Source organism: Carcharodon carcharias, chromosome 23 (assembly GCF_017639515.1).
Source record: "Carcharodon carcharias isolate sCarCar2 chromosome 23, sCarCar2.pri, whole genome shotgun sequence".
NCBI lineage: Eukaryota > Metazoa > Chordata > Chondrichthyes > Lamniformes > Lamnidae > Carcharodon > Carcharodon carcharias.
Window position 1 is genome coordinate 40026439 of NC_054489.1, and position 24137 is coordinate 40050575.

General features: G+C 42.8%; 1 protein-coding gene across 2 annotated transcripts in view; it reads left to right on the forward strand.

Moving 5' to 3' along the window:
• The window catches only part of myo1d (myosin 1D), a 593379-nt gene that overhangs the window by 200778 nt on the left and 368464 nt on the right, over positions 1–24137 (forward strand). For both annotated transcript variants that reach the window (XM_041173666.1, XM_041173667.1), the window contains one exon: positions 3614–3746. In XM_041173666.1, the coding sequence (XP_041029600.1) occupies positions 3614–3746 (133 nt within the window). The remainder of the gene's footprint in view (positions 1–3613; positions 3747–24137) is intronic.

Consider the following 24137-nt stretch of genomic DNA (forward strand, 5'->3'; position numbering starts at 1 on the left):
GAAGTTTTGTGAACCTTTATAAAGCTCTGGTTAGGTAACAACTTAAGTCCTAGTCACCACACTCCAGGAAGGATGGGAAGGTCCTTGAAAGAGTGCAGAGGAGATTTGCGCAAAGGGATGGGGTTAGATTGGAAAAACTGGGGTTGTTCTCTTTTGAGCAAAGGAGATTAAGGGGAGATTTGCTAGAGGTGAACAAGATTATGACAGATTAAGATGAGGTAAACAAAGAGAAGCTGTTCCCATTAGCTGATGGTTCAAGGACTGAGGGATGCAGATTTTAAGTTTTGGGAAAGAAATACAGGAGGAATGCAAGGAAGAACTTTTTTTTACACAGCAAGTGGTAATAACCTGGATTTTACTATCTATGAGAGTAGTGAAAGTGTAGATGATCAATGATTTAAAAAGGAAATTGGATAGGTACTTAGAGGAAATAAACTTTCGGGGTAATGGGGACCAAGGGGGGAATAGGACTGGCTGCACAGAGAGCCGACATTGGCTTGGTAGGCTAAATGGCCTCCTCCTGTGCCACAATGACTCTATGGCCATGGTAACTAATGACCATGTGGAATAGGTAACATGCCTTGATGATCTTTTTTGTCTAATTGGCAAATTTCTATCCATGTGGCGCCATATTTTAAAACAAGTGGCATCTGCAGAATTCCCTAAGGTGAATCGTCCATTATGATTGCATGTAGCCTAACCATGTAAATGAAGAAGTTTCCTCATATAAGATGGCAGATGGCCAGATTCTTGTTCATTGCTATTCAGTAGCTTCTGCTGGTAGAGCCATATTGTGTAGACATCAAGTAAGCATAGGACTGGCTTGGCTATAATGTTCCACAAGGTAATTGGATTGTCAGCTTTTCATTTCTAGGTTCATTTTTCAAAAATGGCCACTTGGGAAAGATATGAAAGCAAGAAGTCAATGCAATCCTCATCTAATGCCTCTTCACAATTCTCTAGCTCAGTGAGATTGTCTTTGTTTGATTCCATTCTTACTCTGATCGATCTGAGAGTAACTCCAGCTTTGCCTTCTCTTGCTATTAGCTTTGGAGACAGCCAAGGGACTTGGCCTCCTTCGACTATACCCAGCCCTTTGGCAACAACCTCTGCAGTCATATGGCCATCTTCTAAAAGAAGACAATCAGTTCCTCATCTCTGCCAACTCTCTTTCCCTTCCGCTGTCTCCATGTTATGAGACTGCTTGATCTAAATGAGCTACAACTTCTTCCAGTTAAACACAGAAAAGATTGTCATTGTCCAACTACAAACTCAGTGCCCTTAACACTAATTCCATCCCTCTCGTTGGCCACTGTCACAAGTTGAACAAAACTGCTTGCAATTTCTGTGTCCTATTTGATTCAAGCTGGCTTTTAGTTTCCTTTCCGCTCCATCACAAAGCTCCTTCCCGCTCTGCAGCGTTACTCGCCACTGTTCTTATCTCATCTGCTGCTATTCTGGCCCTCTGTCTTTCATCAACTTCAACTCATTCAATACTCTAATACCTTTATCCTTTTGCACAGCATGGACTGGTTAACCATCACTCCTGTCTGTGCTGGTTTACATCAACCCATTATCTCACAATGTGTCCAATTTAAAATTCTCATTTTCTTGTTTAAACACTACCATGGCTTTGTCCCTCCATACCCCTGCAGCCTCCTCCAATGTTACAACCCTACCCAACCCTGAACCCTTTTGTCCCCGGTCTTTTGTGTGTCCTGCCTTTGCTTTGCCTCATCATTCCATTCACACCTTCAACTATCTGGACATCATGCTCTGGCATCCTTGCTTAAGTACCTCTCCCTCTCCTTTTAAGGGCCTCCTTAAAACTTAACTCTGACCAGATTTTTGTCGCCCTTCTAATATCTCCTCCTAAGGCTTGGCATCCATTGATTCTTGATTACACTTCTGTGAAGGGCCTCAAGATGTTTTTAATGCATTAAAGGTGCTATATTAATGCAGAGCTGTTGTCTTCGGAGAGTGTAGGGGAATTTTTACTTATGAATCACCTGCATGTTAATATTTAGCTTCTGCATGGAACAACTTTAACTTTTTTTAAGTCAGTTTTTGCTGCACACTGACCTAGCCACATGTGCAATTCATGATGATACGAATTGAAAACGAATGGTGCTTTAATTGTAGAATCCACTGTGCAAACAATTTAGCTTTGCTTCTTGACTTGTCCTTCATAGCTGCTCCTATCTCCTTCTGTTGCTATTTCAGGGGACTTGAATTGTGCTGCATGCTACTGGTAAGCATTTCTGCTTGTGCAATCATTTTATGAGATGGAGAATTCTGTCTGCATCATGCTGTATTGTCCAATTCGCTGACCCAGCAGAGGCATCACCTTGGAGCCAGGAGTGGCCATAATGAATCAGTGAATGGTGACTTTGTGGGAATAGGGGTGTGCGGGAAGAGAACAATGCTGGTGGCTATTGGGATAGAGGAGTAGAATTCTGATATGAACTATGAGGGTGAGAAGAGTTATAGTGTGAACTGGAAGTGGGAGGAAAGATTTCCAGTGTAAACTGTGAAAACAGCAAAACAGTTCTAGTGTAAACTATATGAAAATGAACAACAGTATTAATATGAATTGAGGCGAGGTGGAAGAAAAAGATGCTACCACTCTCTGGAAAGAGGGAAGCATTTATTTTAAAACAAGTCAATGCCCTAAAAAAACAACATAACAAGTAGATTTAACAGCAGAGACTTCAGTACATATCCATTGTAATCTGCAATTTCTCTGGAGGGAAATTAGGTAAAAATTCCAATTGTTTTGGCACACCTTATTCCACAGTTTTGCCATGACCGGGCTTGGTTAAAGGAATGAAAGTGGATCTGTGGATGAGCCATAAGCACTGGTTTTCTTTGATTCATTTTTGCTTTTACAATGTTTTCTGTAATCTCACCATTGAACGAGTGAATTCTTTCTAGAACACTTGTTACGAATCTAAACTGAGTTATTTTCCAAAAGAAATTCATTAACCTGTTTTGGGTGTCACGTACACTAGCACTAGCATTTGATGCTTCATTCAGCCAAGAAGATGTGTATTTATACAATAGGCACTGAAATATGTGTTCGCCAGCAGAGATTTTGAAGGAAAATTGGCTGTAAGGTGATTGTAGATCTGCTGTAGTATTTCTTGAGGAATCTTTTAGTTGTATGTATTCAATTCAATTTTACTTTATTGTCCATGTGGAGATTCATTTTGGGTGCATTTCTCATTCAGTGAAGAATTACATATAATAACAATAAAAATAAAGAAAATCACTCTATCACAGAGGTTTAACTTTAGTGGAGTTTGGCCTAACTTACAATGTTTAGATTATGTAGCATGTGGTTGAACCATTATTAGCGGGCCTACAAATGTATTACACGTAAAGCTGATTGATTATGAATGTGATGAAACACTTTTATTATGTGTTACTGCAATGAGCTGTAAATTGGATTTTTTAATTAACCCAACCGTATAAGCCAGCTTTAATTTTTTTTTTTTGCTTCTCTTGACTATCAAACCCTGTGAAACATGCACTGCCGTTGTAGATTGACATTGCTTCATCTACAACATTCAAAAGTATTGATTGATACATAATTTTGTTTTTACTTCACCAGCTCAAATTCTGTGCTGAAGAATATGTGGCCGGAGGGAAAGCTCAGCATCACAGAAGTGACTAAACGTCCATTAACTGCTGCCACCTTGTTCAAATCTTCCATGATTGCATTGGTTGAAAACTTGGCATCGAAAGTAAGTCAACCATCAACTTAAGTGCTTAACATTCCCAATTCACCTCATTTCTCTATCCTATCGGTGCACTGGAACAAGCAAATTTTATGGTGAAATCATCTCACCAGTTGTCTTTAATTTTAGTATCTCTGCTTTTTAATGAACAATATTTACCTGTTTAATTAAACCACAATCTGCAAGAGACAGTATTGATATTTACAAAAGAAAACCCTGTTCAATTTGTATAACATGATACCACTAAATATGCAAAAGCGAAACAATATAGAACCATAAGACGTAGGAGCAGAAGGCGGCCATTCGGCCCATCAACTCTGCTCCACCATTCAATGAGATCATGGCTTATCTGCTAATCCTCAACTCCACTTTCCTGCCTTTTCCCCATAACTTTTCATTCCCTTACTGATTAAAAATCTGTCTATCTCAGTCTATAATGTACTTACGACCCAGTCTCTACAGCCTTCTATGGTATTCCACAGGTTCACTACCCTCTGAGAGAAGAAATTCCTCCTCATCTGTCTTAAATGGGCGATCCCTCACTCAGATTATGCCCTCTGGTCTTAGACTCTCCCACAGGGGAAACACACTCTCAACATCTACCCTGCCAAGCCTCCCTAAGAATCTTATATGTTTAAATAAGGTTGCCTTTCAGTCTTGTAAACTCCAGTGAGTACAGGCGCAACCTACTCAACCTCTCCTCATAAGAAAAATCCTCCATTCCCAGGATCAACCTAGTGAACCTTCTCTTTGGTTGCCTCCAATGCCAGTATATCTTTCCTTAGATAAGGGGACCAAAACTGTTCACATTATTCTAGGTGTGGTCTAACTAGTGCCTTGTATAACTTCAGCAAGACTTCCCTATTTTTATACTCCATTCCCTTTGAAATAAAGACAAACATTCCATTTGCCTTTCCAATAATCTGCTGAACTTGTATGCTAGCTTTTTTGGGATTCCTGCACGAGGACCCCCCCAAATCCCTCTGTGCTGCAGCTTTTGTCAGCCTTTCTCTATTTAAATAATATTCAGCTCCTGTATTCTTCCTGTCAAAGTGCATTACCTCACATTTTCCCACATTATATTCCATCAGCCAAATTTTTGCTCACTCACTTAACCTGTCTATATCCCTCTGTAGATTCTTTGTGTTATCCTCGCCAATTACCTTCCCACGTGTTTATGTCATCCGCAAACTTGGCGATTGTACATTCATTTCCGTCACCCAAGTCATTAATATATATTGTAAATAATTCTGGCCCCAGCACTGATCCCTGTGGCACTCCACTAGTTACAGGTTCCCATCCTGAAAATGACCCCCCACCACCCTTTATCCCAACTCTCTGTCTGCAATAGCTAGCCAACCCTCTATCCATGCTAACATACTACCCCCAACACCATGGGCTCTTATTAAGTAGCCTTATGTGCAGTACCTTATCGAATGCCTTTTGGAAATCCAAATACATTACAACTACTGGCTCCCCTTTATTTATTATGCTTGTTAACTCCTCAATGAATTCTAATAAATTTGTCAGGCATGATTTTCCCTTCATGCAGCCATGCTGACTCTGCTTGATTAAATTATGCATTTCTAAATGCTCTGCTATTACATCATTTATATTAGACTCCAGTATTTTCCCAAAGACAGATTTTAAGCTAACTGGTCTATAGTTACCTCTTTTATTGTCTCCCTCCCTTTTTGAACAAGGGTGTTACATTGGCAGTTTTCCAATCCTCTGGGACTTTTCCAGAATCTAAGGATTCTTCGAAGATTATGACCAGTGCATCTACTATCTCTGAGTTATTTCCTTTAATATCCCAAGATGCAACCCATCAGGTCCAGGTGACTTATCGGCCTTTGGCTCATTAATTTCCCGAGTACTTTTTCCCTAATGATAGATATTGTATGTATTTCCTCTGCCCCCCCACCACCACTTCGTCCTTTATTATTTTGTATTTTTAGAATGCAATTAGTGTATTCTATCGTGAAAACTGATGCAAAGTATTTATTCAACTCCTCTGCCATTTCCTGGTTCCCCATTTTTATTTCCTCAGCCTCATTCTCTGAAGGATCTATATTGACTTTGGCCTCGCTCTTCCTTTTTTTGTATTTAAAGAAGCTCTTCCTGTCCGTTTTTATATTACTTGCTAGTTTACCCTCAAAGCTAATTCTCTCCCTCTTTATTTTTTTTGGTCATCTTCTGTTGGTTTTTAAAACTTTCCCAAACCTCTGACTTCACACTAACCTTTGCCACATTGTATGTTTCCTCTTTCAATTTGACACCATCCTTAACTTCCTTGGTTAACCATGGTTGGTTTATCCCCTTCCTAGAATCCTTCTTCCTCATTGGGATATATCTTTGCTATGAGTCATGAACTATTTACTTAAATGTCTGCCATTGTTCATCAACCGTCTTTTCTGCTAAGCTCCTTTCCCAATCCACTCCAGCCAACTCTGCCCCCATTCCTTTATAATTACCCTTATTTAAGTTTAGCACAGTTGTTTCCAACCCAAGTTTCTCACTCTCAAACTGAATGCTAAATTCTACCATGTTATGGTCACTGTTTCCTAGGGGATCTTTTATTCTGAGATCATTTATTAAACCTGCCTCATTACACATTACCTAATCCCTGGTTGAATCCACAACATATTGTTCTAGGAAAGTATCCTGAATATAGTCTATGAATTCTTGCTCATGGTTACCTCTGCCAATTTGATTTTCCCAGTCTACATGAAGATTAAAGTCATCCATGATTAATATGCTGCCATTTTTACATGCCTGCATCATCTGATTTATTCTCTGCCCTACAGAATAGCTACTGTCAGGGGGCCTACAGACTGCTCCCACCGGTGTCTTCTTCCCCTTGCTATTTCTTACCTTCACCCATATGAATTCCACATCTTCTGATCCAAGATTATTTCTTGTTATCGTACTTATTCCATCTCGTACTAACAAAGCTACCCCACCACCGTTTCCTTCCTGCCTGTCCTTTCGAAAAGTCACATACCCCTGAATATTTAGTTCCCAGATTTTATCTCCTTGTAATCATGTCTCTGTAATGGCTATAAGATCATACCCGTTAATCTCTATTTGTGCCATTCATTCATTCATTTTGCTCTGACTACTACGTGCATTTAAGTAAAGAGCCATTAATTTTGCCTTTTTACCATTTTTTCCCCTTTGACCCTATTTGCTGCTGTATTTTTATGTTTGTACACTCTGTCCCTTCCTGTCACACTCTGGGTATCATTATGTAAATAGCTGCCCTGCAATGCTGCTGGATCCCTTTGCTTTGTAAACTTATGTAACCCCTCTCCAGAACCCGCCGCCCCATTTAGGTTAAAGCCCTCTCGACAGTCCTGGTTATTCAATTCACCAGGACACTGGTCCCAGCATGGCTCAAGTGAAGCCTGTCCCACCAGAATAGCTCCCTTCCACTCCAGTACTGGTGCTAGTGTTCCATGAAGTGAAGCCCATTCCTCTCACTCCAATCTTTGAGCCATGCATTTAACGCCTTGACTTTATTTACCCTATGCCAGTTTGTCCGTGGCTCAGGTTGTAATTCCGGGATTAGTACTTTGGACGTCCTGCTTTTCAATTTTGCTCCTAACTGTTCAAATTCTTTCAGTAGAGCCTCCTTTCTAGTCCTATCAATGTTGTTGGTACCAACGCGGACAACAACAACTGGATCCCTCTCCTCCCACTCTAAGTTCCTTTCTAGCCCTGAGGAGATGTCCTTAGCTCTGCCACCGGTAGGCAACACAGCCCTCGGCACTCATTCTCACAGCTGCAGAGACAAGTATCCATCCCCTTAATTATACTGTCTCCTACCACCACTACGTTCCTATTTCGTCTCCCCACTTGAATGGCTCCCTGTGCCAAAGTGCCGTGGTCATCCTCCCTGAGCCCCTGTTCTCGTCAACACAGCTTATAAGAACCTCGTAACTGTTGGACAATTGCAGGGGCTGAGGCTCCTCGAACACTACCCCCTGACTCCCCATACTTGCCTCACCTGAGGGGTGTGACCGCCTCCTGGAGTGTCCAAGTAACTTTTCCCCTCCCTGACATTGTGCAATATCTGCAGCTCGGACTGCAGCTCCTTAAATACTTTCAGTTAGAAATCTGCAGCCCTCCTTTTCGAGGATGCAAACAAATGGAGTGAAAAAGTTGCAACCCTTGGGAATCGGAGCTAGCTTCCAAAAGGTCATTGGGTCCTGAATTAGTGCCCAGTAGGAAATGTAGGACACGGGGAGCTGTCAGCTTGTTCAACCAGAGTGTCTTTTCTGCAGCACAGAAGGACCTCTGTTCATTAATCTGGGCTATGAAGCCTAGATTTTGCCATTGTCATGTTTGTACGTTGTTGCTCTTCCAATTTCAAAGGAGCCACAAACCTTTCTAAAATAAATGGGTTACTTTAATGCCTAAAGTGCAGTAGAGCACCTGCTAGTATTGACGTAGCTTATGGTTTCCTTACAGTGAAGAAACTATGTAAACAATGTATGTATAGTATGAGGTATTGCAATGCATTTATACAGTATTAACTTTTTTATGTTTTTCTTTCACCTACTTACACTTGTGCTATCTCCTTCCTACAGCTAAGAGAACAGGAACAGGTTAATATCTCAGCAACAATCTTATCAGGTGTTGAGCTAATAGAAACTTAAGTTTCAGTCTTGATGCCCTTGGAAGGTGTATTGTAGATAACAAGTAATTGTTGTGAGATTCAGTGAACTAGAAAGCTGTAAATACACTGTTTGCAGTATAGACCAATTGTTTCTTGCTCTGGAATTCGACTAAAAACAGTTCCTGATCCTTTGAAATGTTTCCAGTGCCTGATATTACACTCTTGGGTCAAGGAACCACATTTTTATTTTGTCTGAACCAGAAAACAAAAGACTTGCATGGGTAATAGGAGGAGAGGAGCTAGAGAAATTTGTACAATGATTGTAGCAATGATTAAGCCAACAGGAAACTAAAGTTGCCGCGTGTTAAAATCCAAAACTAAATTGCTTTCTGCTGTTTGTTAGAGAAGAATCTCTTCATGAAGGTGTTTTTTTTCTACTCTTTATTGGACATGAAGGTCTCTCTCTATATTGATTTTAGAGACAGTGATTCACAAATGGCCATTGTACAGATCGATTGAAGAAAGAAAATAATTGGACTATGAATGTAGGAGACAGGGAGCTGTCAGCTTGTTCAAGCAGAGTGTCTTTTTATCTGACTGTGATTTATCAGCAATTGACATATTTTGTGCTGACCTAGGAGTCAGTGCCTTTGGCATTTTTTTCTGTTCTAGGTTCTCTTTGTTTTACATGAAGAGTCTTATTTTTTACCTTAAAGTCAATAAGCTTCACTTACTATTGCACATTCACTAAAGCATTGCAGTAGCTTTACAAGAGTATTTTTTTATTAACGCAACCATAACTTGCGGCTGTATGTGACCTTGTGAAAAGGAGAATCTTGCTTCTGCCTGCTAACCATGGCTATTCTTAACAAAAACATAACAGCAGCTTCCCCACCCCTCCCAATCACTTTGAAGTTGGCCAATTTTGTATTTTTAAAAATTTGTTCTTGAGATGCAGGTGTCATTGGCAAAGGCAACATGTATTGCTCATCACTAGTTGCCCCTGAGAAGGTGGGGCTGAGCTGCCTTCTTGAGCTACGGCAATCCATGTGGTGTAGGTACACCCACAGTGCTGTTAGGGAGAGAGTTCCACTATTTTGACCCAGCAACAGTGAAGGAACTGCGATATATTTGCAGGTCAGGATAGTGAGTGATTTGAAGGAGAATTTGCAGGTGGTGGCGTTCCCATGCATCTGCTGCTCCTGTTCTTCTAAATTGTGGGTTTGGAAGGTGCTATTGATGAAAGCTTGGAGAGTGCATCTTATAAATGGTACCCACTGTAGTCGTGGTACGATGGTGGTGGAGAAAGTTAATGCTTAAAGTAGTGGATTAGAGTGCCAATCAAGCAGTATGCTTTGTTCTGGATGGTTCTGAGCTTATTGATTGTTGTTGGAGCTGCAGTAATCCAGGCATGTGGAGAGTATTTTTGCACTCTACTGACTTGTGCCTTGTAGATGGCGGACAGGCTTTGGGGAGTCAGGAGGTAAGTTACTCCCTGCAAAACATCCAACCTCTGATCTACTCTTGTGGCTACAGTATCAATGATGGCCACCTCCCTTTCACCCCCTCCACGATATTGATAGGTTGGGATTTAGCAATAGTAATGCAATTAAATGTGTAGGGGAGGTGGTTAGATTCTCTCTTATTGGATATTTTCATTGCCTATGTTACGGACAGGAGGGATATTAATTTAAACAGCCCTGATTTCTCCACTCACTACCTGTCTGTGAGCAGAAACGTGTTTTTGATTTCTGATTTCCCCCTTTATAAGTGGTGGCGTGTTTTCCCCAGCCCTCCAGTTTGGAGTGATCCAATCCTCTATCAATAACCCCACAGCAAACTCAAGATGAAGTAAAATAAGAGGGTTGGTTTATTTTATACACACACATAAAATACAGGAAGGGGTTTTGCAATGTCTGCCCCTTTTGCACTCATACAATAAAAGAGGGATAAGAGAAAGGAAGGATGCAGGGCAAGACTACGATAAAAAATCAGACCTATGGTTTAAAGAGTCCAGGGTCCAGAATCAAAATTCTAGTGACTTATTCCTTCAGAGGTTAGCAAGCTGAAACTGTTGCAGGGTGATCAACTTTCCAGAAGTGAGGACTTCCACGATGGAAGAAGGCATGTAGAGATGAATGGGTCTTATAGGCACCGATACAGGAGTTGCAATGTTCCAGTAGTTCAGTGTAGATTAGGGCCAGGCACTTTACCTGGACAGAGCTCTTTCTGCTGCTACTGGTTAGATGGTAAAATGGTAGACTGCTTGGGTTCAGCCTGCCCAGGTAAAATGGCGGCAATATTACAGGTTCTAGCAGCTTGGGTGAGGTCATGTGACATACCTCTCACTTCTCCTGGATGTTGGACAAAGGATGTATTTTCCCAGGTCTGGAATCTTTAAAGATAATGAGGACTCTGTTGGTTTCCGAAGGTTAGAAATTCCTCTGGTATGAGTCATGGCTAGTCAAGGAAAGCCATGGTCCGTTTTTTAAAAATAATAATTTTATAGAGTAGCCAGGTGACGTAGAAATATATTTTCCTTTCTGTCTACTGGCCAGAACCCCTAACTCTTGTGTTGAATCCACTTCAAGAGTCCAGCTTATACGGAGTGCTTAACTTGGGAATTTGTGAACTGAGGAAAAAAGTACTATTCTGGTCTTCTGCAAAACATGGAAAGATACCAGAGAAGGGGGCTAGAGACAGCGAGGCCTGAGAGTTGAGGTCTATGGGTAGTAATTTGGTAATTTATCATATAACTAAAATCAGTGCTCAATTAATCAATCAGATCTGAGTTGTTAAAAATTAAATAGAGAATAGTAAACTAAAGAAGTCTGAATTTTTCAGTAAATTAAGATCTAAGATTTTTAGATTGCAATATTTAAGTAAACCTCTCAGGCCAGATACTTAACTATCTAAGTTGGACAGGTGGGGTGGGGCAGGGAGGGGAGGGCGCAGAGCCGATTGCTGCCCGTGATTGGCTGCGTGCCGCCATTTTACATGGGCAGGCCAATTAAGGCCCACCCAGCATAATACACGGCTGGTATGTGCAGGTGGGGGGAGGAGGGAGAGTCAGGGCCTGCGCTCTTCCACACATGCGCACGAAAGAACGCAGCAATCTCCCTGAGGCACGGAGCTGTCTCAGGGAGATTAAGTTGGTAACGTAAATTTTAAATAAATGATCTGAAAAATTATTTAAACATCCCCTCGTGAGAGTGTCACATGAGCTGGGACATGTTTGTGCATTTCGCAAATTTTATTTAATTATTTAATTAAACTTTCAGGAAACCTCATTCCACTCATGGATGAGGTTTCCTGAAAAACGCGAAGGCCGCTTGGGCTCTTTGCCTACCCACCAACCTTAGGATTAGACAGGCAGCACTGTTAATTAACTAAATTACTTTCCTAATGGCCTTAATAGGCCTTTGACAGTTCGGCGCATGCCCGCTTCATCGTATGTTGGGCCCACCTCCGCATGCCCGACAGCAATATTCTGGCCCCAATTTCAGTTAACCTCCCAATAAAATAAAAGGATGTCAGCATAGAAGAAGCAGTTGATTGGTGAGGCCTTTTTTTTTTACTTTAGTAAGTTTAATAGCCTAATAAACAGTTTGGAGTGATCCAATCCTCTATCAATAACCCCACAGCAAACTCAAGATAAAGTAAAATAAGAGGGTTGGTCAGCTCGGACCTGTGGAATGTGCATCTTTTTCCTCCCTGGGAACTGGCGGACCATTCTCATGTAAGTCCTGCATAACCACATATCCAGAAAGTGTTGTCAGCTGCAGCAGCTCGAGCTCTGGGTTTCCCAGTTTGAGTGGCAGCTGGGATCACTGTAGTGAATCCACAAGGCTGAGTGTTTCATGGATAGCACTTTCATAGATGTGGTCACCCTGCAGCTTAATGGTATGCAGGCAGAGGGGGAACGTGTGACAGCCAGACAGTCAAGAAGGACCAGGCAGGTTGTGCAGGAGTCCCCTGAGCACTGTCAAGGTGGCATAGTGGTATTGTCACTGGACTAATATTCCAGATACCCAGGGTAATGCTCTTGGGACTCAGGTTCAAATCCCACCACGGCAGATGGCGAAATCTGAATTCAATAAAAAATATCTGGATGATGACCATGAAATGTTGCCGTTTCTCATAAAAATCCATCTGGTTCACTAATGTCCTTTAGGGAAGGGAGTCTGCTGCTCTACATATGACTTCAGAACCACAGCAATGTGCTTGACTCTTAAATGCCCTCTGAACAAGGGTATCTCGGGGATGGGCAATAAATGCTGGTCTAGCCAGTGACGCCCACATCCCATGAACGAATAATACTCTCCCATCAGTATTCCATTCTGAATACTGTTGAGACTGAGGGCTCCTGCCGTGTGGAGCCAGTGCCAAGTCCATGGTATCACACTGGCTCAGCTGTTCAGAGGGGCATGAGAGGAATATTGGGAAAGAAATAGTGATAGGGGATTCAATAGTTAGGGGAGCAGATCAGTTTTTTTTACAGCTACAGATGTGATTCCAGGGTGGTATGTTGAGTTTGGGTCAAAGATGTCGGAGTGGTTGCAAAGCACCCTGAGGGAGATGGGGGACGGGGGACCGGGGGGGGGGGGGGGGGGGGGTGAACAGTCAACGGTCATGGTCCATATCAGTGCAAAGTACCCAGCAAATAGAGGGATGACATCCTGCAGCAGAACTTGAAGAGTAAGGAATTCACCAGAATGATTCCAGGGATAAATAACTGTACCTATGAGGATGGACTGGAGAGGTTGGGACTGTTTTCCTTGGAGAAAAGAAGGCTGAGAGGAGGCTTGATAGCGGTATTCAAGATCCTGAGGGGTGTGGATAGGGTAAATAGTGTGAAACTGTTCCCAGTCAAGAGAGCATCGAAAACTAGAGAGCGTAGATTCAAAATATTTGGCAAAAGGAGTAAATGTGATGTGAGGAAAACATTTTTCATCCAGAGGGTGGTTGGAGTTTGGAAAAAACTTCCTGAGAGGGTGATGGAGGCAGGTTCGATCGAGGTATTCAAAAGGGAATTTTTGAATCTCTGAAAAGAGAGAATGTGCAAGATTACGGAGATGAGGCAGTGAAATAGGACTGGGTAGAATGCTCTTTCAGAGAGCCAGTGCAGTCTTATTCAGCCGAATGGCCTCCTTCTGCCCTGTAAAGATTCTGTGATTCTGAGAAACTAGCAAATAGGACCTCAAAGGTGTTATCCTCTCAAGCTATTCCCAGTACCAGTGCATACAGTAACAGGAGGATAGAACCGATGAAAGCATAACTGGAGAAATGTTGCTGGGAGAAGGGCTTTAGACTTCTTTTGTCAGTGAGACCAGTTTTGTGGGAGATCAGACCTATACAGGCCAGCTACGATGCACCTGAACAGAAATGGGACCAATTTCCTTGTGGGGTAATTTGTTAGGGCTGTTGGGAGAGTTTTAACTCATTTGGTAGGGGTGTTGGGAACCAGGAAGTAACATTACAGAGGAAAATGAATGTGCACAGAGAATTAGGAGAGGCCAATAGCACTAGAGTAGCAAACAGTAAAGTATTAAGTGGTGTCAAAGGAAAAAGGAATGCAGTAAGGTTGAAATTAGGTTTGTTGTGCGTGTATATGAATGTGTAGAACATGGTAAATAAGGTTGGTGAGCTGTAGGTGCAGATAGCCATGTGGAAATATGATGTCATGGTGATATGGCTCAAAAAAGGGCTGGATAGAAGGTGTTCATGAAATCTAGAGAAGGAAAGAAAGGAGGACAGGTAGCAGTTTGATAATAAAAGAACATTACAGTGCTGGAGGGTAGGGCGTCCTACAAGGATCAAGGATACAAAGGAAGAAACACGAGAAATACCATTACATTGCTGTGTGTGTTCTATAGGTCACCAACTAGTGGGAAAGATATAGAGAAACAAATTTGCAAGGAAATTACAGAGGTGAAAAATTATAGAGTAGTTATAATAGGTGCCTTTAATTATCCTAATATGGATTGGAATAGTAATTTTTTATTCTTTGATGGGATGCGGTCATCGCTGAGAAGGCCAGCATTTGTTGGCCATCCCTAATTGCCCTTGAATCAAGTGGCTTGGTTAGGCTATTTCATAGTGCAGTTAGGAGTTAACCACATTGCTCTGGATCTGTAGTCCAGACCAGTTAAGGATAGCGTATTTCCTTTCTTGAGGGACATTTGTGAACCATATGGGTTTTTATTACAATTGATAATAGTTTCATGGTCACCATTACTGAGATTATTTTACAATTCCAGACTTTTTTTTAATGAACTGAATTTAAATTTTCCCAGCTACCATGGTGGGTTTTGAGCCCATGTCCTCAGATCATAAGCCTGGGTGTCTAGATTACTAGCCCAGTGACATTCCCACTATGCCACAGACTCCCCCTACAGTGAAAAGGGAAGAGGGGCAAGAGTTTATAGTGTGTTCGGGAGAATTTTCTACCGCAGTATGTTTTTTTTTCCCAATGAGGATAAAGGTATTGCTGGATCTGGTTCTGAGGAAGGAGGTAGGTCAAGTGAATCAGGTGTCAGTAGGAGAACATTTAGGGACAGTAACCATAACATCATAGGTTTAAGTTAGCTATGGAAATGGGCAACGAATAATCCAGTAGCCAGTAATTAACCATAGTCCATGAAGGATCATAGACATGTCCCTCCGCTACAGAGAGAGAGAATTCGTTATATAGCATGAAGAGCACCGCTTCACATCAAGCATGGTGTAAAGTGAGGAGGCAGACCTCCATGAACTACTACAGCCAGTACAGTGATCGGAACCATGCTATAGGCATTCTGCACATACTCTAGCCAACTAAGCTAACCGAATCCAGAGTAAAAATAATTAATTGGAGGAGGGCCAACTTTAACGATCTGAGAATTATCTGGCTCAGATAAATGCAGAAAAGTCTGAAGTGATTCATTTTGGTGGAAAGAGCGAGGAGAGAGAACGTAAAATAAGGGGCCAAATCTTCCGAGGAGTGGCAGTCACCATCAGATTGTCACTCCACTCGCATTTCTTTGCGCAGTGCCAGAGCTCCGCATTTATGGCCCAGACTGCTGAATTGGACCCCTTCAGAAATGCGGTGAGTGCCTGTTCTTGGAGTCCTTCCTTATAGTGCAAGATCACTGAGGGAAGCCAAGCCAGACCCCCTTTTTACAGCACTAGCTGCCATATTCTGTTACTTCTTGCTTTTAAATAGTTTTTCACTGTGTTAGTGAATGAGTGTAAATGGTTAGGGTGACAGATTGGGTAGGGCAGGGTGTGTAGGTTGGCAGGGTGTGTAGGGTAGCGGGCTGCTAGGTGGTAGGTGGCAGAGTGGGTAGTGTTGTGAGGTTCGGTCGGGGGCCAGGGTTGGGTGGAGAGTCGGCGGATTGGGAAGAGTTGGATCGTTGGTGTGGGGTGGGTGGTGGGGGTGTGGTGGGGTATGTGGGGGGGAGAGGTTGGATCGTCGGTGGGGGGGAGGGGTTGGATCATCGGTGGGGGGGGAGGGGTCGGATCATCGGTGGGGGGGGAGGGGTCGGATCATCGTGGTAGGGAGGGGTCGGATCATCGGGGTCGGGTGTTGGGTGGAGTTGGACCATCAGGAGGAGTGTCAGATTGTCAGGAGAAGTCGAAGCTGGAGGGCCAGGGGGTGTGGTGGAGGGTTTGGGGTGTGTTAGACTGTCTGAGGTGTGTCAGAGGGTCTTGGGGAATGTCGGAGGAAGTTGGGAGCTCGGGGGGTTGGAGTTGGAGGGTTGGGGGGTGTCAGGTGGGAATCAGAGAATTGGAGGTGTTTTGGGGGGTGGGGAGTAGGGGAGCAGTGGAGAGTCATTGGGGGTTGAGGGGGGAGTTAGGTGCTCAGTGTGATTGATTGTGGGGTGTCAGTTGGACATGGTTTTATTTCGGCCTAACATTTCCTATCCAGGTAATTGAGTTGAAATCCTCTGAAGAGTCTGACTCTAACTCAGAGTTTGGGTCTGTTTTGGAGGTTCCTGGGGAGAAAGGGACTTGCCCATCAGAAATTGAAACGTCCTGGGCAATTGCTGCAGAGTCCTTGCGTTAATACTTTGAAGGGTTTCTGTAGGGCATCTTCCACTCTCAGACCACCTGGAGACCGGAAGATCAGGGTTATGTACAGTTCTGAAGGGGATGCAATAGCAGATGTCAGGAAGATATAATAATTTTCATAATGTTAATGGAATTTATTGTAAGAGTCTGTGTCCGTGTGTGTGTGTGTGTGTGTCTATGTGTGCGGGGTTGGGGGGGGACTTAACTGAATTAAAGGCAGCTGGTCTGAAGGCTTTGCTGTATCAGAAGATAAGCTATGTTTGAAATGTTAAGTGGGTAAACACGGGGGATGTTTTAGATGTATGTTGTAAAGGGAACATTTGCATTTTAAATAAATCAGACTAGCTTAAAATCAAAAGAGGGAGTGAAATGTTACAGCTAGCCAGGAGAAGTTAAGAAAGTGTGTTTATTTTCCCAAAGATTACTTGTAAAATTGGTATTATAGATTTTATTATTAGAGAATTAAAGCTCATTAGACATAGTGAAACAATGGGATTTTGCATTCAAAAGGGAAAATATGTATAAAGGAGCAAAGGTTGTGTCTAAGGGCAGGCATTCTAAGATCTAACACAAGTGTGAAAAGCCTCCAGCATCTAAGCCTCAAGCTGCTGTCTACAAGAAACTGAAGCTGAGGAAAACTCCCTTTGAATTCGACTGTTCAGGATATTGTGTATTACTTTGCCCAGGTCTTTTAAAATCTGTGTGTCTAGCTGTTGCCTTAACGGAGGTGTAACTGGGATTTAGATTAATTAGGGAATTTAGAAGTTATGATAGTAGTAATTTGTAGATCTATGTAGGTGCTCAAAACCATTTCTTCTATTGATAAAGGTTTAATTTAGTTTTGTAAGAAATCTATAAGACTTGGTGGCTTTCTTTTACTGAATTCAAAGACTGCATCTCAAAATAAGTACAAATTTCAAGTAGTTGTGGCAGCTGCTTCAGGTTTCCCTCTAGGATTTGAGCAGCTTGGCATTTACCATCCACCTTCCATAACACAGATTAACTTGGGGGTACATGTGCATAAATCATTGAAGGTGGTAGGGAAGTTTTTATTTCCTTCTTTCATGGGATGTGATCATTGCTGGCAAGGCCAGCATTTGATGCCCACCCCTAATTGTCTTTTGAAATGATGGTGGTGAACCGCCGCCTTGAACTGTTGAAGTCCATCTGCCACAAATATTCTCTCAATGCTTGTTAGGAAGAGTGTTCCTGGATTTTGACACTGCGACAGTGAAGGAATGGCAATTATAGTTCCAAGTGGGGATGGCGTGTAGCTTGGAGGAGAACTTGCAGGTGGTGGTGTTCCCATGCATCTGCTGCTCTTGTCTTTCTAGGTGGTCAGGGTCAGGGGTTTGGAAAGTGCTGTTGAAGGAGGTTTGGTGAGTCGCTGCAGTGCATCTTGTAAATGGTGTACGCTGTTGCCGCTGTGCATCAGTAGTGGAGGGAGTAAATATTTATGGTGGTGGATGGGTTGCTGATGAAGTGCAATGCTTTGTCCTGAATGGTGTCAAGCTTCTTGTGTGTTGTTGGAGCTGCACTCATCCAGGCAAGTGGAATATATTTCATCACACTCCTGACTTTTGCCTTGTAGATGGTGGGCAGGCTTTAGCAAGACAGATTACACGTTGCAGAATTCCCAACCTCTGACCTACTCTTATAGCCACAGTGCGTACGTGTCTGGTCCAGATCAATTTTAACCCCAGGGTGTTAAGAGTGGGGGATTCAGTGATAGTAATGATTCAGCGATGGTAATGCCGTTGAACATCTAGGAAATATGGTTAGATTCTCTCTTGCTAGTGATGGTCATTGTCTCGTACATGCGTGGCGTGAATGTTACTTGCCCTTTATTAGCCCAAGCCTAACTGTTGTCAGGTCTTGCTGCATATGGGCATGGACTGCTTCTGTATCAGAGAAGTTGTGAATTGTACTGAACATTGTGCAATCATCAGCGAACACCCCTACTTCTGACTTTACGATCAAGGGAAAGTCATTGATGAAACAGCTGAAGACGGTTGGGCCTAGAACACAACCCTTACAAAATCCTGCAGGTAATGTCCTAGGACTGAAACAGTTGCCCTCCAATGGCCATCTTCCTTTGTGCTTGGTATGATTCAAACCAGTGGAAACTTTTCCTCCTGATTCCCATTGACTTAAATTTTTCTAGGGCTCTTTGGTCAAATGCTGCCTTGGTGTCAAGAGCAGTCACTCTCATATCTCCTCTTGAGTTCAGCTTTTTTATCCATGTTCGGACCAAGACTGTAATGAGGTCAGGAGCTGAGTGGTACTGGCAGAACCCAAACTGAGCATCATTGAGCAGTTTATTGTTAGCCAAGTGCTGCTTGATAGCACCATCAACGACACCCTCCTTCACTTTGATGATGATCAAGAGTAGACTAATGACGCTGTAATTGGCCGGATTGGATTTGTCCTGACTTTTGTGGACAGGACATGCCTGGGCAGTTTTCCATGTTGTCGGTTGCTGTCAGTGTTGTAGCTGTACTGGAACAGCTTAGCTAGGGGTGTGGCTGGTGTCAGGGCACAGGCCTTCAGTAATATTGCCAGACTGCTGTCAGGGTCCACAGCCTTTGCGGGTTGAGAGAGTAGTTAATAATGCAGTTAATAAACCTTATGGGGTCCTGTGCTTTATAAATAAGAGCATAGAGTACAAAAACAAGGAAGTTATAAACCTGGATAAAATGTTGCTTAGGCCTCAACTGAGTATTGTGTCCAGTCCTGGGCACCCCACTTTAGGAAGGATGCGAAAGCATTAGAGAGGGTGCAGAAAAGATTCATGGGTATGTTTCCAAGGATAAGTGACTTCAGTTACATGGGTAGGTTGGAGAAGCTGGAATTGTTTTCCTTGGAGAAGGGAAGATTAAGAGGAGTTTTGATAGGTGTTCAGTCTCTTAGGTCTGGACGTGCTAGATAGGGAGAAACTGTTTCCATTGTCAGGAAGATCCAAAAGCAGAGAATGCCAATTGAAGATGATTGACAAAAGAACTAACAGCAACATGAGGAAAGATGTTTTTATATAGTGAGTGGTTAGGTTCTTGTATGCACTGCCTGAGAATGTGGTAGAGGCAGGTTCAATCGAAGCACTCAAAAAAGAACTGAATAGTTACCTGAAGAGAACAAATTTACAGGCCTTGAGGAAATGGCTGGGTAGTGGGGCTAGATGAGTTACTCTTGTAGAGAGCTGGTGTGGACGCAATGGGCCAGATGGCTGCCTTGTGTACTGTACCATTATATGATTATGTATATGAAAGGTACTTGTCACTTATCAGCCCAAGCCTGAAAGTTGTCCAGGTTTTTCTGCACGTGGACAGAATGCTTCATTATCTGAGGAGTTCAGATTGAACTGAGCATTTTAATTGACAGAAAACATCCCCACTGCTGACCTTCAGATAGAGTGAAGGTCATTAATGAAGCAGCTGATGATGGCTAGACACTGCCCTGGGGAACTCCTGCAGCAAGGTCCTGGGGCTGAGATGTTTGCCTTGCAATAACCACAACCGTCTTCCTTTTTACTAGGTATGACTCCAACTCATGGAGAGTGTTACTGCTGATTCCTATTGACTTCAGTTTTGCTAGTTTTGGCACTCAGCCAAATGCTGCCTTGATGTCAAGGGCAGTCCCTCACACCTCACCTCTGAAATTCAGCTCTTTTTTTCTGTGTTTGGACTTTGGCTCCAGACTTCATTACAGCCTATGGCCCTGATATAACTGGATATAACCAAAACTGAGCAATGATCAGGTTATCCTGCTTAATAACACTGTCCATGACATATTTGATGATGATCGAGAGTAAACTGATAATTGGCCAGAATGGATTTGTCCTCCATTACATAGGCAGGACATAACTGAGCAATTTTGTACTTTGGCAGGTAGATATCAGTGTTGAAACTATAGTGACACAGTTTGGCTAGGAGGCGCATCTAGTTGTGGAATACAAATCTTCAGCATTACAGCTGGATACAGCTGTATTTAAAGCACTCAGCCATTTCTTGTCCCGTGGAGAGAGTCAAATTGATTAAAGACTGTTGTCTGTGCTGGTGGAGAAGATGGAGTTGGATCATCCATATGGCTGAAGATGATTGTAACTGCTTCAGTTTTGTATTTTGCACTGGTGTGCTGGGCTCTGCTATCATTGATGATGAGTTGCATATGGAACATCCTCCTCTGGTTAGTTGCTTGATTGCCCACCACCGTTCAGACTGATGGTAGCTGGACTGCAGAGCTTTGATACAAATCATCAGCTGTAGGATCACTTAACTCTGTCTCTAGCATGCTACTTCTGCTGTTTAACATGCATGTAATCATGATTTGAAGCTTCACCAGGCAGACACCTCATTTTTAGGTATGCCTGAAGTTGATTCTGGCATGCTCACCTCCACATCTCATTGAACCAGAGTTGATCCCTTGGTTTGATGGTGATGGTGGAGTCAAGGATATGCCATGTCATGAAATTATGGGTTTTTATGGAATTCAGTTGCACTGCTGCAAATAGCCCACAGCGTCTCATGGAAGCGTAGTTTTAAGCTGTCAGATCTGTTTGGAATCTATCCCATTTAGCAGACAACAGGATGGAGGGTATCCTCAGTGTGAAGATTGGAATTTGTCGGGAAGTTTCCAAGTCAAGTGGAGGCAGGGAGTTAAACCCTTTGAAATTAACATTGAATCTGGATCCCAACATCTTCCTGTCCTCTTCTGAGTTGATGTGGGGCGGGATTGAAAGCAAGAGAGGAACTCCCTTGGATCTGCCAGGCATGCATTTAAGAAGTCAATTATGAACAACTTTAACCTTCAATCTGGATTTTCCAGCCAGGGCATCTGTTTCCTGACCTGTCAACATTTTGTCAGCGCCACCGATATAAGTTTCTTTGGTGAAACTGACAAGCTGGGATGACTTTGATCAGTTACATGCTGGGGGCCCCTTTAATTGGAAATCTCCTCATTTGATATATGCAGAGTGCCATCCCACCTGCTCTCTCTGATCATTCGAGGTGGGGATGCTATTGCCATGGATGTCCTATTTTGGCAGAGACTAAGTGCAGAAGAGTATGTCCTTTGTCTCAGTAAGGACTTTGGGGTAGTCATTCCTCCCAATATTGTTACGTGTAGATGTATCTGCGACAGGTATGTTGGTGAGAGTGAGATTTTTACTTCATGTTTTTTTCTCACCACCTGTCGCAGGCCCAATCTGGCATATGTGTCCCCTTCAGGTCTCAGCCAGCTCAAACAGTAGTGGTGCTGTCAAGCCACTAATGGTGATTGACAATGAAGACCCCCACCCAGGATACATTCTGTGCCCTTGTGCTCATTGCTTCTTCCAACTGGTGTTCAACATGGAGGAGTAGTGATTCATTAGCAAGTGGTAATGAGCAGGAAGTTTCTTTGCCCACATTTGACATGAGACATCATGGCATCCAGAGTTGAAGACTCCCAGAACCATTTCTTCCCAACTGTATACTACTTGCAGTAACAAAGCTTGTTGCAGTGAGAAGCGGTGATAGGTCTGATTTATACACTGTACGCCTGAAGATCATGGAACTGGTCCCAGCTTGAAAAGAAATACATGGATGACCAAAGGTAGCCCAACTGTGTGTGCACAGAGCTGAGTGGAAGAATGCCAGTGGGTAGTCTGACCCGTGCTTACTCTGCAAAGATACGTAGCCTTAAGTAATGGATGTACCAATGTCTAAATTCAACCTCCATTCTTTTATGAGATGTGGGCATTGCGCCAAGGCCAGCAATTGTTGCCCATCCTTAATTGGCTTTGAACTGAGTGGCTTGCTAGGCCGTTGCAGAAGATGGTTAAGAGTCAACCACATTGATGTGGGTCTGGAGTCACATGTGGGTCATACCAGGTAAGGGCGGTATGCCCTGAAGGGTATTAATGAACCAGATGGGGTTTTTTCACTACAATTAACATAGTTGTCATGGTCACCATTACTGACTAGCTTTTATATTTCAGATTTATTAATGTAATTTGAATTTCATCAGCTGCCATGGTGGGATTTGAACCCGTGACCCCAGAGCATTAGCTTGGGCCTCTGTTTACTACAGAGATAAAAACAAAAAAACTGCGGATGCTGGAAATCCAAAACAAAAACAGAATTACCTGGAAAAACTCAGCAGGTCTGGCAGCATTGGCGGAGAAGAAAAGAGTTGACGTTTCGAGTCCTCATGACCCTTCGACAGAACTTGAGTTCGAGTCCAAGAAAGAGTTGAAATATAAGCTGGTTTAAGGTGTGTGGGGGAGCGGAGAGAGAGAGAGAAGTGGAGGGGGGGTGTGGTTGTAGGGACAAACAAGCAGTGATAGAAGCAGATCATCAAAAGATGTCAACAACAATAGAACAAAAGAACACATAGGTGTTAAAGTTGGTGATATTATCTAAACGAATGTGCTAATTAAGAATGGATGGTAGGGCACTCAAGGTATAGCTCTAGTGGGGGTGGGGAGAGCATAAAAGATTTTAAGATATTTAAAAATATTTACAATTCTTTGGCCTTGCAAGATTTTTTTACCTTAAAAAAAATAGAATCATTTTACACATCTCCCTGAGGCATGAACACTTCCCCGATAAGATCCATGGATAAGGAACTAGCTCTAAGATCTGCTACTGTTACTTTTTTTCCTGAGTGTTACATGTGAAATGGCAATGCAGAATTACTGTATCTGCCTCGTTCTTTATGGAATATGGCTGGTTATAAGGGAAATGAGGAGATGACCATATAGAGAGTCACAGGGCTGAACCTGCATGATAGTCTGCTACAGCAGAATGAAATACTGACACAATGGAATAATGCACTATCTGGGTTTCACTTGTTAAGATTTGTTTTGTGTGCGTAGAGTAGTACAGAAAACCAAAAATTCACTGTGATATGAAGAATTATTGGAAAAAGAGGGACAGAAGGAAAATCATTGATGGCTACTTCAAAGAGGAAAGAATCTTTAAGAATCAAAAGTTCTGAAGCAATATTGACTCGCACATATTGTGATTTAAATGTAGATCGATGTCTCAAGGTGCTTCTCCCTGGTAGGAACATAGGAGCAAGAGTAGGCCATTTGTTCCATTGAGCCTGCTCTTCCATTCAAACAGACCATGATTGATCATCTACTCCTACACCATTTTCCCCCACTATCCCCATGTCCCTTGATGTCATTAGTATCCAGAAAGCTATCGATTTCTGTCTTGAACATTCTCTATGATTGAGCTTCCACATCCTCTAAGTTAGAGAATTCCAAAAACTCACCCTCCTCCGAGTGAAGAATTTCCTCCCCACCTCAGTCTTAAATGGCCTGCCCCTTAATTTGAGACTCTGTTCCCTGGTTCTAGATTCACCAGCTGTGGAAACATCCTTCCTGCATCTACCCTGTTATGCCTTGTACCTGGCAATGTGCAAAACTGCCCAGGACAAATCGAACCCAGCTAATTAGTGATGCATCAGCAAAGTGATGGAAGGTATCATTGACAGTGCTATCAAGCGGCATCTACTCAGCAATAACCTGCTCACTGATGCTCAGTTTGGTTTCTGTCAGGGTCACTGAGCTCCTGACCTCATTACAGCCTTTGTCCAAACGTCGACAAAAGAGGTGAGGTGGAAGTGACTGCCCTTGACATCAAGGCAGTATTTGACTGAGTGTGGCATCAAGGAGCCCTAGCAAAACTGGAGTCAGTAGGAATCAGGGGGAAAACTCTCCACTGGTTGGAGTCATACCT